At 45.7% G+C, this 17,283-nt stretch overlaps 2 protein-coding genes across 4 annotated transcripts in view; one reads left to right on the forward strand and one right to left on the reverse strand.

Moving 5' to 3' along the window:
* Window positions 1-5,867, forward strand: part of ankib1b (ankyrin repeat and IBR domain containing 1b) — a 44,668-nt gene extending 38,801 nt beyond the window's left edge. For all 3 annotated transcript variants that reach the window (XM_030370074.1, XM_030370073.1, XM_030370075.1), the window contains 2 exons: window positions 818-855; window positions 2,413-5,867. In XM_030370074.1, coding sequence (XP_030225934.1) covers window positions 818-855; window positions 2,413-3,423 — 1,049 coding nt within the window. In that variant the 3' untranslated portion in view covers window positions 3,424-5,867. The remainder of the gene's footprint in view (window positions 1-817; window positions 856-2,412) is intronic.
* On the reverse strand, window positions 5,849-15,915 carry zgc:110410 (LFG_like domain-containing protein). Its single transcript, XM_030370080.1, has 11 exons — window positions 15,759-15,915; window positions 14,403-14,542; window positions 12,882-13,071; window positions 11,740-11,818; window positions 11,287-11,340; window positions 10,898-10,988; window positions 10,655-10,692; window positions 10,044-10,131; window positions 9,565-9,654; window positions 7,746-7,793; window positions 5,849-6,967 (listed from the first exon to the last, which is right to left on the reverse strand). Exons 2-11 carry the CDS (start codon window positions 14,502-14,504, stop codon window positions 6,815-6,817), a joined length of 933 nt encoding a protein of 310 aa, XP_030225940.1. The 5' UTR covers window positions 14,505-14,542; window positions 15,759-15,915; the 3' UTR covers window positions 5,849-6,814.
* Between the last annotated feature and the right edge of the window lie 1,368 nt (window positions 15,916-17,283).

Raw genomic sequence — 17,283 nt, forward strand, 5'->3', positions numbered from 1 at the left:
AGTGTTGGTGATTTGGATGTCTCAAACATGCTGTGAAGTCGATGGGTTCCATGCTGTTTGATTCATGCTGCGGGAGGTTCCTCTTAAGACCCTTTTGCCTCCATTTTATATAAACTGAGACTTGACAAAGTCTCAGTTTGAACCGTCAAACTGAACCGCCTGTTAAATACCGTTGGTTTGAGAGAAGCTGCTATTTGCAGCTAACTGTAATTATAGTGTTGCAATGATCAACCCAACACCCCCTAAATCGTATAATTCAAAAATAATATTCATTAATAACCTTTGAATATACAGCACTACAATTATGTACTTAAAAGCACATTATGATGTTCGACTTTTGAAAATGTGTTTTGAAATTGGGTCTGTTGGGGTTGCAAAATGAAGGTCAGATCCACATTCCATTTCCTAGAAATAAGTCAATGTATGCAATCACTTGCGTACTCAGAGTCGGCTATTCTTTACAGCAGGCTAATGGAGGGTCTTTTATCCACTGTGAGCTAATAGATTATTCTGTGTCGGGCAAGAAACGTGTCATGTCTTCCCCACGTCACATTTCACGCTGCAGCGATAATGGCTCACTACACTTTTACATCAAAACCTTTGAGTGGGCAGGGTGATAAATGGCCTATGTCATTCGGCCATTACCTGGTCATTTGCGGAGGATAATAATATGATAATTTCATCAAATGTGGACATCGGTTCAAGGGCCGGATAAATCATATCGTTTTACAATGGCTTTATTTCTTGCCTCGGTTCAATTGGCCCCCCACGTTGTAGTTTTGACCCTGTGGTTTCACTTTCTCTTTCTCCACCCCAGGTGGTCCGGAAGGGCATGGACAAAGGCGTCGGCTGGCGGTGAGTGGACCAATGTTCGCATGCCATGCGTACATTGGGGCGCCTCATAAATAGGGATGTGCATTTCTGGCAAAAATACTATTCGATATTCGCTGAGAAGTATTCTAATAATATTAAAAGATCGGTCAATCAAGAACCCCCCCACGCACACACTCACGCACGCACGCACGCACATACGCACCTCGTATACGTGGTGCACGGACCTCATTGTCCGTGCACCAAGCCCACAGGGGGAGGCTTTTATTATTTGTCTGAAATCAATTAGTTTATTTCAACAACTGCGCCATCAACATTGAACATCAAAATTATTTCAGGATCAGGCAGATAGGCCTACATGCGCCGAAAACAGATAGCTATTTATTTTACTTAACACAATTATCAAAAATTATCAAAAAATTATTCACCAACGGAAGTTGTGAAGGCCCATGCAAGTGAACGGAGCGTTCAACTGCATTGAGAAGAGCTGTGTAATAAATAACGGTACTCGCGTTCATTATTCGATATTCTACGTGATTCCGACTGTTCGACTATTCGACGATCGTTCCCCATCCCTACTCATAAATCAGTCATTGTAATTCAGACGTGGCGTACGTAAAGTCGCCGGCCAAGAAAGAGTACAATAGGCCAAACAACGTTCGCTCGGTAATTGCTATTCTATTTGGAGGGCAGAGGTTGGGTGCACCTCCGGCTTTCTTCTTCTGCACTTTTGGGACTGGGGGTCCGGGGGGGTGATACACATACATAGCGGGGTTTCAAGGTGAGGCGGTTCCTCGAACAGAAAACGCAGGATGCAGCGTTTTATAGTCTTTTTTTTTTTAAAGACAAGTCGCAAAGGTCACTCGCTACAGCGATAAAACAAGTATTTGGCGAGGGGGGGGGGGGGGGGGGTTGAGGAGTCGCTGTCCTGCGAGCGCCTTGAGGATCATGGCTGTCTGGGGTCCTTCTACTTAACTACGTTCACTCCTGGCCGAGCGCCAGCACGGGGGGGAGAGGGTGTGTGTCGCAGTCGGAGAAACCGGTGACACAGCGGAAAAATGTATACCAATAGTGTCTCGAGGGTGTCGGCTTCCCTCGGTCGGTCCCCTGGTCGGTCTCTTATCGGTTTGATGTTAATAAGATAACAAAAGAATCGCTGCATGCATACATTATATATACGGCGCTGCGCAAAGGGGACGCGGCCACTGCGAAATGAAAACCGCATCGTGTGCTTTACTGTCAAGCTGTGCTGCGATGAGTTACACTTGTGTGATTAAATGTAAACTTTGGTCGCTGGGCATGAAGTAGCGACTCTGGTCAACGGAAGAGAACACTTGACACATAAAATGTCCAACGACAAAGAGAAGCAGATTTTCTGGCAGTGTAGAGGCGATAGTTTATTCAGAAAGGAAAGTGATGGCCTTGCCTCCCTCGCTCAAAAAAATCTGTTCAAGGCGCACAATGCTGCATTTCTTCTCAATGACTGTGGGATTTTTTAGAGGTTTTGGAGTGTGTGCGTTCTGTTGGAGACGCATTTCAGTCTGTGTGTCTCATAACTCCCACTGCTGTCGTCGGCCGCAGGACCACGGCTCCTTGGACGACGAGGACCCCAACATCCTGCTGGCCATCCAGCTGTCCCTCCAGGACTCTGCCATGCCAGGGGGCTGGGCCAACCCGCCGGCCCCGGCCCACGAGGCCTCCCTGGGGGCCATCGGCACCTCGCTGCCCTCCCGGCTGGAGCAGAGCGCCCGGGGCCTGGAGGTCCTCCCCCGGTCCTCCCTCAGCAGCTCGGAGCTGCTGGAGCTGGCCAGCGTCGACATCAGCCCCAGCCAGTACTCTGCCGTGGCGGTGTCCTCCAGCCAGCACCACCACCACCACCACCACCACCACCACCAGCATCCGCCACAGCAGCGGCGTTTCAGCGGCTCGCTGCCCTTCCCCGCGGCCTCCCGTGGGGGCGGCGGCGGTGGATGTGGAGGCTCGTCTACGGGCCTCTTCTCCCTGTCCAGCGACACCCTGGACTCCACCACCTGCGGCAGCCACGACCCGTCCTCGGCGGCGGCGGCGGAGGCGGCGAACGCCAACCTGCTGGGCAACATCATGGCGTGGTTCCACGACGTCGACCGGCCCGGCGTGGCGCTGGAGTCCTCCGCCTCCTCCGACACGGACGTGGACGCGCTCCTTCCCCACGCCGCTGGAGGAGGAGGAGGAGGAAGAGGGGGAGGGGAAGGGTACCTGGAGGTGAAGAGGACAGCCTCCGCCCCCCTCTCGGACGACGCCAAGCTCCGGGAAGGGGAGGAGCGGCGGGGGGTTCGCGGCGGCGTTCCCGGGAGACAGACACACTCCGAGAGGGACGCCACTGCCCCTGCCGCCGCCGCCGCCGCCATCGCCACGGTAACCGCCGCCGTGGAGAGGCCCACCCAGCTGGACCTGAAGGGGCGGGAGACGTCGTCGTCGGGGGAGACCTTCGACGTGACGGACGCGGGCAGGGACAGGACGTGCCACGTGGACACGCCGCAGTGCTCCTCGACCTCCGACCCGCTGGCCAGCAGCAGCTCCTCGGAGTGGGAGGAGCAGATCCACACCGTGTGACCCACGGAGGAGGAGGAGGAGGTCGCGAGAGGAAGAGGAGGACTAGTTATGTGGAGAAGGCCCGGATAAATAAGCAGGTGGAAATAGAGGAAAGGAAGGCAGTAGGTGGTAGAGTAGGTGTTGGCGGGTTGACAGGGTCGGGGACTAAGACTGGGGAATGTGTTACAGGTCGCCATCTTCTGAGTCCCTTCTCATCTTCATGAGTCGTAGTTCTCCTAGCGGTAGTTCACAGAGGTTGGCTGCGGTGGAATTAGTGGCTTGCACTCACCTTCTGCTAGACCCATCGGTTCCTGTCATGGGCGTGATTGGGCAGCCCGCTACTCAGTGCTATCTGTCTGGGTGGGTGGTGGGCGGTAAGCACTCACTGAACCAATAACTGAACCAATAGAGTTTCGAGGCCACGTGTTAATGTAACGTCGATTGAGTGCTTGTGTAAATGAGTCGCGTCTCTGGATTCTGTGCTAGAGTGACGTAAGAATATTTCTACGTCTTCTGTTACCTTCTTTTTTTTTCTTCCACTGGAGTAAAAGCCTACTGTAGTTCTCGGGATGAGTTTGAAACTTAATTAGAGCGCGGAGATCTATTTACATGTTATTTGACTCGGTATCTCGCCGTCTGTGTAACGCTATTCACTCCTCTCCTTATCAGCCTTCCGGTAAATGGGTGCCAAACACTGACTAGCAAGAGTGCAGTTTGTCGTCACCAAGTGGATTATTCAAAGCAAATTGTGCCTCTTTGCATTTTTGTTGACCCGACAAACAGAGTCATGAAATGGGATCTCGGTTTGAGAGCCCAGTCTTTCAGATACGATTATTATCATTATTATTATTATGAGTGCATCCTTTAAGATGTTAAAAGGGGGTTGTCTTTGAAGTAACTATACATCAATATTATCCATAGCGCAATTTCTACTATAAATAGTAGGTGAGCTGCTAAGACAACAAGTCGCCTACGGTTTCATTCAATGGAATTATAAGTGTATACTTATTTAGTACATGTCCTTATTTTGAAAGAAATGGCTCAAAAAGGAATTGCAATCTTGCTTATTGTGAACTAAAGAAAGAATGTACTGTATGTTCTGAATCTGCAGCAATCTCACACGGCTTCACTGGCAGAAGAGATCCATTGTAACCAAGCCACTGAGATGGTATGTAGTGGGTGACCTTGAGCTCTGTGACTTAGTTAATCAGGCCTGAGTCATTTGTATTTGTCCTCAGCAACATGGTGCCCGGCTAAAGCTTTAGCTGAGCCAATTCCAAGTAACATCTGGAGCCTTCAGAAGAACGGTTTCCGACGCATTCTCTCACAGTGCCTTCCTATATCGAAACTTAATATTATAATTATTATTCTGTTGACGCTCTTCTTAAGAGTGTTACTGAGCAGTATTCACAAACCATATAGAAATATATAATTTATAATATATATAGTATAAAACGGTGTATAAAATAAGTAATGTTCACCTTAAATTTGACTTCCCTCACACTTGGCAATGTATGTGCCCCAACAAAATATATCTAATTTAAATGACTTGATATTTTAACGGCCTTTCTGGAAATACTTAATTGGATCCCTGGTGACGAGAGTTCATTGTTTTTTATTAAGGAAGTACATAATGTTTATATTGAAGTATACATTATGGCTTGGTTTATGTCTCCCCTCGGCTTTTTGTGCTGATCTGAAATGGTTGACCTGGGTTATTTTGGAAGTAGACGTGAAAGTAAAGACTTGATGCGTAAACTCAAGCGGGTTGACTCGGTGAACAAGAGCACTGCGACAATTGACTACCTATCGCCTCCACCACAAGATGAAGGAACACCCTTCAAAGCAGCAATTTATGTCGAAGCAAAGACCAGGCGCCGCGTCTGAGACGAAAAAAACAACGCAACGCAGCGAGTCGAAACGGTTCGCGAGCTGAAACGGTGTAATTTGCTCCCATGTACAGTAGATGTGTCACAGCCGAGGGGCGTAAATAGGGTTCGTTATCTGGAAATGAAGTCCCCGCTAATGGAGTGTTTGTTCTGGGGGCCGAACGTAGCAGTGGATCTTAATGTGTTGATGGCTTTGAAACGCGTCTTTGAAGATGTATAGCACGCGCGCGCTACGACGCGGTGAGTCATTAGTCGACGACGGTGCGGTGTGGTAATGAGTGCGGTTGCAAAGTGTTCCCCCCACTCCTATTTCTTCTCCACTGTGTGTGTGTGTAAAAGGGCACGAGTCCTCCTTAAGGATTGTGTGTTCTCCTGTGTATTGCACTTCCGATTGTTCAGGTGATTATGATTTTAAAACTGACAAAACTTTTTGTAACACATTAAGATTTTTCTATTGTAAAGTAACTAATCCTTGAGATGCCGTTTGCACTTTCATAGTTTATACTTGATACATTCCCTCTTTATATGAAAGGAAAAAAAAAGTGTGCTGATGCCAATAAAATGAGTTGAGTTTTATTGAAGGTGGTGTTTTTTTTTCCGAGAATTAACATAGGAACGGATGATGAATATTTCTATCCTCATACATTTGCATTAAAGTAAGGGTATGTCACTTTAGCTCCTATGCAATTGTATTAGAAAGTCATTAAAAGTCTGTGATACACATAATGGTAATTCAAGAGCCCCTCAGCTGTCTTCCAGGGGAAAGAGCTGTTCCCTAATGCGGACAGCCCCTTTTTGGCTAATGAGCCTTAGTCAAACCGTTCTGCTGTAGTGCAGCGGAATACATTTTGCTTCTACCAAGAGCAGCCTTAAAACCAACTAAGCAGAAATATCTGCAATTAAGCAGGGGGATATCTGGGTGGAAAGGCCTACCTGTCCAACAGAACCGTCAGTCAGGGAGAGACACAACATTTCTGGAGAGTGAGGGATTGATGGCCATCTGAGTTTGGAGGGATCGTATTGGGAAAATGCATTGAAATCCCAGATGCAGGGTTTCCATGTACAGAAGGGTAGAGGAAGGGGAGGGCTGCTTCGCAGGCAAACAGACACTAACCGTTTTTGCACATGACAATAATAACAGCAAATTGTAAGAACAGTATGCAATGTTTACATCCATTTCCCCTCTGGACAACCGTGTAATGCATTTTGAATAATTGTTCCCACACCCAGCTTTTCAACCAACTATTAGCCATAAGTGTTCCTGGGAATTAATATATAGAAAGACAGACACCTCAGTGCAGAACACATTAAAGCCATACCATCAAATCACGTAAGAAACCCTACCATTAAACCCGACGGACAGGGAAAAGTGCCATTGAAGGGAAAACCAGCGTCAGTGCATTGCTCGTTGTTAAACACAAAAGTGCGATAAACTGGGTTAAATCTGTTTACGGCGAGATTGATTAAAGATGGCCGTGCCTTCACTTAACACGCATCATTCAAACCCAGGTCTCGACAGAGGCTCAGCGGGACAGGCCGATGAGCTGCAGCAGTAGCAGGAACAAGGTTATGATGTCCAGGTACAGGTTGAGGGCGGCGAAAATGTACTCCTCGGGTGAGATCGAGTACTTCCGGTTCTTCCCTCCCACCATCTGCTGGGTGTCCACCACCAAGTACTGGCACACGGGGAGAGACATAGACAAGGATTCAGGGGAAGACAGCTCTACATAACTGGTGCAGTATCCCCGCGCAGGTAAGGATTCCATTTGTAGTCTTATCCTAGCTATCAGTTGTATAGAGGGACTGGGTTAACCTAGAGATTGTTAATGCTTGGCACTTGGTTCTATGGACATCCTTACTGGACCGACAGCGGTATATTGTTGTTTCTCTTCTTCTGATAAATGTATTCATATTAAGTCACTTTGGATCTGCAAAATGGCCTAAATGTAAATCTTAATGTATTCCGGAGGAAATAGGTTTTAGTGTGTGTGACTTCATCGCGGCTTCAGAAAAAATAAAACCCAGTAGGCCTAGAGGGTGAAGTACGGATTGAAGGCTGACATTTGGCCGTCCATAAACAACTTGTGGATTTCCGTCGACAGCTTGTTGAGCTCTGCGTGCGGGCGTCACCACACAGGTCAGCAGAACGAAAGCCTGGATCACCACATCCGCTGTCGAGGCCAACAGCACACGGTCGGGGGGGGGGGGGGGGGGGGGGGGCGGTGATGATGATGAAAGCTCACCACCGCCGTCGGGCGACGCGCAGTCGACGCAACAACAAGAGCTGAAGAGTGTCCTTTTCAATACTTAACACTCACCGGCATGTCTGACCTCTGGCTGAACCTCTTTGCATGGCTTGAAGCTGCTCTTTTGTGGTTCCCCCCAGTCACATCCGAGACGCATCTCGTAGAAATCACTTGAACCGTTTAGTTTAGTGTTTTGTGTGCTACTTACTATGGAGAAGAGCAGGGTTCCAATACATGCGTACATAATGTAGAGGTACTGGGTAGACAGAGGAAAAAGAGCACAGCTTCAAAACAACAGCATATTTCTGGTTGTATCCAAATAGAACTTGAGGCAGTAACCCATATTCTTCTAGTGGACCCATTTTCACTGAGATTCTAATCAGCCAACCATCTGAGTGCTACAGACTGTTCTCATGCAATACAGTCTTGAATAATGCGTTCATCAATAAAATCCCATTCCATAAGTCACTAGTTGGGTACTATGAAAATCCGTGTATGGTTCGTTCTTTGAATATTCCGATTTAAAACAAAATCAGAAAAAACAAATAAGAGTCGTTTATTGGTTTTTCTGATTTGGTATTGAAACGGAAAAAGGGCAAAAGGAATAAACAAATAAACGGCATTTTTCTGTTTTTTAAATCAAAACGGGAATAGCCTACTGAATAATCCAGTTGCCTGTTTTGTTTGTGTGATATTTAGATAAAACCACAATGGATGCCGGGAAAAGGGCACGTGGTTTTAAAAAATACATATAAAGACGTTTCAAACTTTCCATTGAGTCTCGCATTCTACAATGGCCAGCTTTATTGTTTTCCGTGGGAGCCGGCGACTAGGAAAAGGCCTAGAATGGGATTCAACATTAGTCTGCGAGTGGACGATATGACCGTGGAGTAGATCGCCATGATATTCCAGGTGGCTGTTTACTAAGAAACCTAGCTGGTCATAAAACATTCAAATACATCTAAATGACAAGTAGCCTACATATTGTACAATAGGCTACATAGAAGAAGAAAGAAACTAGATTTCTTCTTCGAAGGTTGTGCTCCACACAGAACCTCCTCACCGTCATAACGGAGCACTTCGGTGCACCAGATTGCATTAGAGCGCTACTTATCTCGTCGTGTGTCTTTCCATTGTCAAATAGTTCACGAATAAAATCCCCATATGGTTCAAGTGCGGCCATAACTAAGGCTAAATATAATTGGACAGTCTATTGCTGGTTTAGGTGGTAGGCTCTTTTTCTTCACTCGCTGCGTTCTGCCTTCTGGTGTAGCCTACAAATGTATCTAGGCTATTTTTGTTTTTCTGTTTCGGGTTTAAAAAACCAACAAACAAAACACAAACACAAATTAAATGCCGTTTATTTGTTTATTCCTTTTGCCCTTTTTCCGTTTCAAAACCAAATCAGAAAAACCAAAGAACGTCTCTGTTATTTGGTTTTTCTGATTTGGTTTTAAATCTGAATATTCAAAGAACGAACCATACACGGATTTATGAAGTGATATTTTATCTTTTGAAATTGGGTTTTTGAATTTTTTTAATGCCTGTGCAAGTTTTTTTGTCGGTTGCCGAAATACTCCCAGAAGCTCTTGTTTGACGTCTTTAAAGGGGACATATTATACCACCAGGTGTGAGCGTGAATAGCCTTACAAACCGTTTAGAAATATGCCCCATATGACATCACTAGTGGGCGTGTCCACCTAGTTCTGTGCTGGATAGATCAGTCTACCAGCCTACCAAGTGGACTTAAGTAAACGTTACTCATCTATCCAGCACAGATCTAGGTGGACATGCCAACTACTGATGTCATATGGGACAGATTTTCGAAACGGTTAGTAAGGCTAATCACACTCACACCCGGTGGTATAATATGTCCCCTTTAAGAGAGAGTGATGATGACACCGGAAGTGCTTCTAACAATAGTTATAGTTTCTATTGCTCACTTTGTGTGAGAAAACAACTCAGCAGTTTTCTCCTGAGGGCAGATGGATACATCCTGATAAATCAAGTCTGGCCCCTAGATTTACCTGGGATCTCAATATCGCGCAGAGCAATCCGAAAGACACCAGGGTCCAGCCGAAGGCCCACAGAGAGCCCCTGGCTGCGGTGAAGTCCCACTGGAGAACACACAGGAGATGAGAAAGAGGATAAGTTCAGACTAATTATGAAGTGCTACTGGAACATTGTAAGTCTACATTGAAACCTACAACAGAAGCTTTGCTTGAGAGCCCCTGCATTGCAGCTGTGCTCGAGTCGGCACTACCTGGCCTTATGGGACGTACTGCAGTAACCCCACAAGAGAACAAAACAAAGCAACAGATCAAAGACCTGGAATACTGTCCGTTGAAGTGTGTGTTTGCAAAGATCTAATATTCAGATGCTTTGAACACTTTTTCAGACTGCAACACAAACACGAAGCGGGTTTCACGCTCGGTTTCACTTTCGGTTTCACTTTCAGTTTTCCTTCACCTTGGGTTTAGTATTGGTGGGGGCAGCGGGGCCTTACCTTGGACTGCATGGCAAACACGCTGAGGGAGAAGGACACCAGGGCCGTCGCCCCCATGGCCCAGAGAACTGCTTCCGCTGCATAGTAGCTATTGATAGAGATGAGGACACACACTTTTACTCACGCACACACATGAACTAACCCACAGCTAGCTAGCACTAGCTCTAAAAAAATAAAAATCTCCGGGGAATATAAATGTTTCTTTCGTTTATTTTATGAATCCACAAGTCTCTTTCATGTGAGGGAACCAGAGACCACGCGTTGGATATGCGTTGCATTATACATCCACCGTTGCTCAATTGATATCACTAAAAGCATCAGTTATGGCAATCTTCTATTAATATGATAATATGGAATGCATTATTGATGACGGAAGGCATCAAACAGCCAGGCTCATCGAAGCCTGGCTGAAGAAGTAGCCCTAGTAGAAAATGTAGCATTGAGTTCAGTTGAACTCCTACGTTTTGTTTCATATTTTGTTGACTTCGTTGCCAAATCATCAACAACGACATATCAGCATATACCAGCTGTAATGTCTTCCTAATCATATTTAAATGTCCCTCTATTTCCTAGCTGCTTTCTCTGCGAACATGACAGCTCTGGAGACTTACACTGTTAGGGACCCCAGCATCATACCCTCGGCAATGGTCTGAGAGGTAGAGAGAGAGAGAGAGAATGTGAACAAATTAGCAATAGCAATAGAGTGAAACAGACAGGCAGGGAATCAGGGAGAGGGCGATGATGGTGAGTAAAAACAAAGGGACCAAACACTACAAAGGCGAGAGCCAGGGAAGTGGTGGGCAGCAGGACAGCCTCCACTGTGTGGGGCTGGAGGTGTGATGAGGAAGGCTTACAAACAGGCCCAGGGCGATGAAGTTGAGGGGCACCCGCCGACGGATGCCAACGCAGCAGGAGAAGACGAAGATCATTACTAGCACCACCGCCCTTCAACACACATGTACACACACACACACACATACATGAATACATACACACATGAATACACACGTACATACACACGCACACACACATGGAATACACACACAAACACACACATAAATACCCATGTGCATGCACAACACACACACTTTAAAATACAGGTATATACACACACACACATCAAAATATACATACACACACACACACACACACACACACACACACACACACACACACACATAAGCTAGCTGTGGGTGGACAGGCCCACAGGTACATTGGATTTGATTGGAGGAGCACTGCTTACATCATGCAGAAGGAGAACCAGTAGGTGGACAAGGTAAACTGCCTGAGAGCGTCCCTACAGAAACACAATGAGGAGAGACACATTTGAAACTGTTTTATATATTTGTTTATATCAAACAAGCACAATGATTTCATGCCACTATTTTGCATCCTACGATTGGCCAGTAGTCCGTCACAGCCATTACCCAGAGTGAATCAATCTCCGTAGCCAACTGCCGTTGCGTTTGAGTAATAACCAGCGAGGCACTTTGGCGAACCGCGATGGCCGTAAATAACGACACAAATAAAAATGACTGCATACCATAATGGCTGCAATCAGATGAATAGTGCTCTTAAAACTTAACGGAAAAAAACCCCATCCAAAGCTAGTTAGGGGCTGATGGCCACCTGATTGGACGATGGTCTTCTCCGCTCTGATAGAACGGAGGCCGTGCCTCTGGCGGGGATGACTCACCAGTAGAGGAAAGCGCAGATGATCCCCACGGTAACCAGGAGCTGAATCATCAAGGTCAGGTACACCTTCCGTATGAACCCTGGAGGGAGAGAGACAGGAGTCAGACAGGAGGACAGACAGAGAGGAGGGAGTCAGACAGACATGAGGGAGTCAGACAGACATGAGGGAGTCAGACAGACATGAGGGGGTCAGACAGACATGAGGGAGTCAGACAGACATGAGGGAGTCAGACAGACATGAGGGAGTCAGACAGACATGAGGGAGTCAGACAGACATGAGGGAGTCAGACAGACATGAGGGAGTCAGACAGACATGGGGGGGGGGTCAGAAAGACGAGGAGGGAGTCAGACAGACATGAGGGAGTCAGACAGACATGGGGGGGGGTCAGACAGACGAGGAGGGAGTCAGACAGACATGAGGGAGACAGACAGACAGGGGGGCAGAGAGACAGTTGGGCAGACAGACAGGCTAGCCGGACAGGTCGACACGTAAAGCGGATCATCAGCCCAATACTAATGCAAATTCTATTAATGCTAATATTACTGATACCAATAACAAAACTTCTAATAATACTACGACTAATAATTATTAAACTAACACTACTAATAATATTACTAACAATAATATGTATAGTAATAATAGTAATACTTGTATTAATACTAATACTAAGATAAGAGTGGGCTAGGAGGAGGAGTGACTCAGACAGAAGAGAGCCACACGAGAGATGGAGAAAAAGGGATAAACAGAACAGGTGCAAGAGAGACGCGCGGTCCATTTAGGGCAGCAGTTTATTACCATAAACGTGTTGAGCTATGTATTGAAAGCCCTATTGCACAGCCTTTTTTTTTCCCCCTTCATGAAATGAGCTTTATGGGTAAGGAGGCCCAGTGAATAGGGGGGGGGGGAGCCAGGGAACCATTTTCAATTTCAAATCAATTTCGAGGAAACACAGTCACACAAATGAAGGGGTAAACATTGGCTTCTGTAGTCCAGTCACACACTAAGGGATGCGTGCTGCCCATACTAAAAGACCCCCCCCCCCCTCTCTCTCCCCCCACCCCGGCAATCTCTCGGTTTACCCCCCCCCCCCGCACCCATCACCATCTCCCCCCTCAACCCCCCCCCCCCTCCTCCTCCGTCACCTCTTCTCACTCCCGCGTCGCTGAAGCAGTTCTCCTCCTCCCCCTCCTCCTCCTCCACCCGGTACTCGGGGGGGCTGTCGGGGGACTGCATGCCCCCGTACGGTGCCTGGCCCTGGGGATACGCCGTGTTGTCGTAGCCCCCCGGGGGGTACACCACCGCGATGCCGGACTTCCCCGCCTCCACCTGCGCCTGGGGAACGGGGGGGCGGAGCAGAGCTGTGTGAGGCGGGCGACGTTAGGGTCAGGGGGTCAGGGGTCGGACCCCATGCTGGGCGGAGGACGTGGGGAACACCGTAGGAACGGAGTTAATATGAATGTATGGAGGATAGGATTCTCTGCTGGGGTGCTACTCTCATGTTCAGTCTTACATTCAGTGAACGTATGCATACCAGACACATATAATATATAACTATATATATATAAATATATACTTCGTTTTTTTATAATTAGTATTTTCCAATTTGAGAATTTATATATATATATTTTTTTTTTTTTACTAGTTGTACGTTGATTAATGGTTTCATTTTTGTCATTACGCAACCAACTTATCTTCACAATCAAATGGTCATGTAGGTCTACACACACTGATGCTAGTTGACATTTGTACCCATTCTACTACAAACCAGCCTCTCCCTCTCTTTATATCTCTGTCTCTCTCTACCACTCTCGTTCTCTTTATTGATTTTATCAGTATCCCTGGAGTGATTATGGTCTGGGATTGAATTCATAAGATTCTACAGGTTCATTGGGAGTGGTGGTAACTTATGTATGAGATCAAAGGAAATAAATGGAATCAATCCTAGTGAGAGCATGAAGTAATTTGGCAGCATTACGAATGTGTTTAGGCAAAGAACACAGGGGATGGCACTGGTTACGACCCCAGGATTGCTCTGAATTCCCCTAAAGCTGAACTCAAATTGGAATGTGTGAACTAATCACCAATTACCAAACTCAATAAATCTCAATTTGTAAGCGTTTCTATTTTGAACATTTCAGTGTTTGTCTCTGTTAAAGCGAGGATATTTAGACAATTTCCCCTGTTCCCCTATTTGTTCTCAGATAGGCTATATAATAATCACTGGTCTTACGAATGACATTTTAATCTAAATTCTGATAGCAAACCAGCTCAGATCTGTCTGAATGAGGCGTTTCACTTTCGGCTAAATGTTGCTGTCGGGAAAGAATCTGTTGGTGCGAAGTAGACCATTGAGGTCCGTGATGCAGGTTATCCGGAACCTTCGATTAGTGAGTACAGAAAGCATTCAAAATATGTAAATCATTTATAAAATGTCTCCAAAATAATGTTAAAGTCCGGTTTTTGTCTTAGCGGGCCTAAATTGTAGAATATTTTCTGTAAGGGTTTCAGATGAACACCGAGTAGACTCTATACACTGATTGAAACCCACTTGTGGAAGCCTCATCCACTGGATTGAATGAGTTTCTCTCAATAGGTGAAACTCCGCCCCTTTCTGTTTTCGGTTTCCTGCCCAGGCTTATGCCGTCTCCTCCGAGATCACTCACCTCATAGCCAATTTGGTAAGGCCTGTCGGAACCGTAGCCTGCGTTGTAAGGCGGTGGATTGAACCCATAGTCGTTCCTAACTCCGTCCACTTTGGGCTCCATTCCAACAGAATCCTTGCGGAAGATGCTCAACGCATGAGCTACAATGAATACAGATTATGACAGCCACACCACAGTATTATTTACTGTTCTATTATACAAGATGCATCTTCCTTGGGCGACGCGCATTGTGGATATGACTTTGATTAACTGTGGATTGACAAATCAGTAAATGAAGATATAAGACGGATGATAAGGCAGATAGGAAACACTGATAGTTATGTTGCGTCTTCATGGCTTGAGGTTCACATGGAAAGAGCTGTATTATGTGTGCAGATATTGTAAAATGTATTTCATGGTTTAAGTACACCATTGAACTGAGGACATGCAGATGTCATCAACAGAGTCAAAATAGTCAAAGCATCGCGTGAAATGTTTTATCTCATTACTTGATCGGCTATATTAGTTATACCCAGTTATCTCTGCGACCTCCTCCAAGAATACACTCCCTCCCGCTCCCTCCGCTCAACCTCTGCTGGACTACTATGTATCCCCACACCACGACTCACTACAATGGGTGCCCGGTCATTCAGCTGTTCAGCACCCAGGCTCTGGAACTCCCTCCCCCCACACATAAAACAATCAGACACCATTACAACCTTCAAGTCACAACTCAAAACTCACCTGTTCAAACTCGCACACAACGTCTAACTGATCACTGTTTTGATTGTTTTTTTTGTTTTGTTTTGTCTTGTTTTTGTTTTATTTATTTCTTATTGCTTATGTTTATTTATTTTTACACAATGTCTTGTTTTTTTAAAAAAAATCTATGATGACTATATGCTCTGTAAGGTGACCTTGGGTGTCTTGAAAGGCGCCTCTAAATTAAATGTATTATTATTATTATTATTATTATTATATAGTCCACCATCAATTAACCAATGCTGTGGTCAGATACACTGCCAACTCAAAATCAAACAGCCAAACTCGTCAACATCAAGCCTTTGCATTAGAATAGTCAAACATAGCCAGTAATGGCTCTTCACTTTCCACAGAGAAAGCACTGGAAACAAATAAATCCGACCTATGACCTTTTGCTCATAACACGGTGAGCTTCTCTGAGGCAATACACCTTCTCTCAATCTCGCCTGTAGTATCTCACACATTGAACCTGAAACGGCACACTAAAAGTACCATTCCCCTTACAAAATACCCCATCCTTATCATATTTAAATATCACTTTAGGCACTACTGTCACACGATATTTGAATAAATAAAAAGGTTTTTAATAATGCGTTAACAAAGTCACCTACTTACCTGCGGACTGACAGGGAATTAAGCCTAGCTCCTCTTCCTGGACTGTGAATGCCTGCCTGCCTCTGTGTGTGTGTGTGTGTGTGTGTGTGTGTGTGTGTGTGTGTGTGTGTGTGTGTGTGTGTGTGTGTGTGTGTGTGTGTGTGTGTGTGTGTGTGTGTGTGTGTGTGTGTGTGTGTGTGTGTGTGTGTGTGTGTCGCCTCAGGGGCAAAGTCTACTCGCTATCAGTCCTCTCCCACAGACACAGGACTTCTGCTCGGGGAAGAGAGAGGATGTCCCCTTCATTAGGCTGAATGGGGGTATTAAGAAGACATTTTTAACGTTAAACTAAATGGAGCAAGATGGCGTTGTGTCAGGGCCAAGTGTCCCCTCCCGCTCCATCTTATGTCAATGAAGATTCTGATGGGGTTTTCTATTTTTTATTTATATTCTCTTAGCTACAAACCCACACATTTTCTTTGCACATGTATTTTTGTGCCGCAATTATTGACTGAGGGAGTTTGGGTTGAAACAAAACAGAACAGGAAGAAAATAGAAGGAAGTTAGGAGGGCTATTTGGACCGTAATGGTGCGGTTCCATGGCGTCATTTATTACCGCGGTTAATCATTTATGGAGCCCTGGCCGTGTAGGGCCCTCCATCACCCAGTCCGCTAAACGGACTGATTCCTTCATTAATTTACGTAACTGGTAATAAAATAATGATCAGGAATGAGTCATGTCTGGTTGGCAAATACCGAGAATTAAGACGGAAGGTCTATGTGGTGACTAATGGCGTCCATCTTGTCGGTTGATGTCTAGCCCGGTGTGAATATAATTAAGTTCAACAAATTTATGTTTAAAAAAGGTTATTATACACCTATTGCTTCGTATCTGAAGAGTAGCCATTAACAGAAACATCAATTTTGTCATTTATTCGTTGAGATGAGGGTCTTTTAACACCTTTGTCTTTGGCTGCCATGGTGAAGTGACAGTATAGCAGGCCAGACTTTAAGATCATGAATTGACCTCTAGGTGGAATTCCAGCGTTTCTACGCTTTTGTGAAACAAAACACACTACGTTCTCCATAGAGTTTGCTCTGAGAGAAAAAGGGATATGGGTAAAAACGAGGGAGTTCTAATACACGACTCATTTCACTTTCATGAAGGCCAGTGGAACGCAGGCTATACCCTGAATTATTCACATGCTAATCATTTATGAATTATTTTATGACGTCATAAAGTTGTGAAGGAACTGGTACCTCGGCTTACACAACATTGCCATGTTGTTGTTTTTTAACGCCCTTTTGTTTCGGGTACTGCGTGAGCTGCGGCGTGGCCACCACTAGGGGGCACTATTCTCCTGTGCTCTTCCCTAATTGATCCGATTATAATTTCTTTAACCACATCCCCCTTTCTCCCACTCTGGCACTGGTCTCTGGCGCTACGGGATCCTCCAGAGAGTTGTGTGGACTGGCTGCAGATTCATTTTAGCTGCTGGGTCAAATCTTTCTTCTTTTTTTTTTTATCCGTGTGACAGGTAGTTTTTTC

Source organism: Gadus morhua, chromosome 11 (genome assembly GCF_902167405.1).
Source record: "Gadus morhua chromosome 11, gadMor3.0, whole genome shotgun sequence".
Classification (NCBI taxonomy): domain Eukaryota; kingdom Metazoa; phylum Chordata; class Actinopteri; order Gadiformes; family Gadidae; genus Gadus; species Gadus morhua.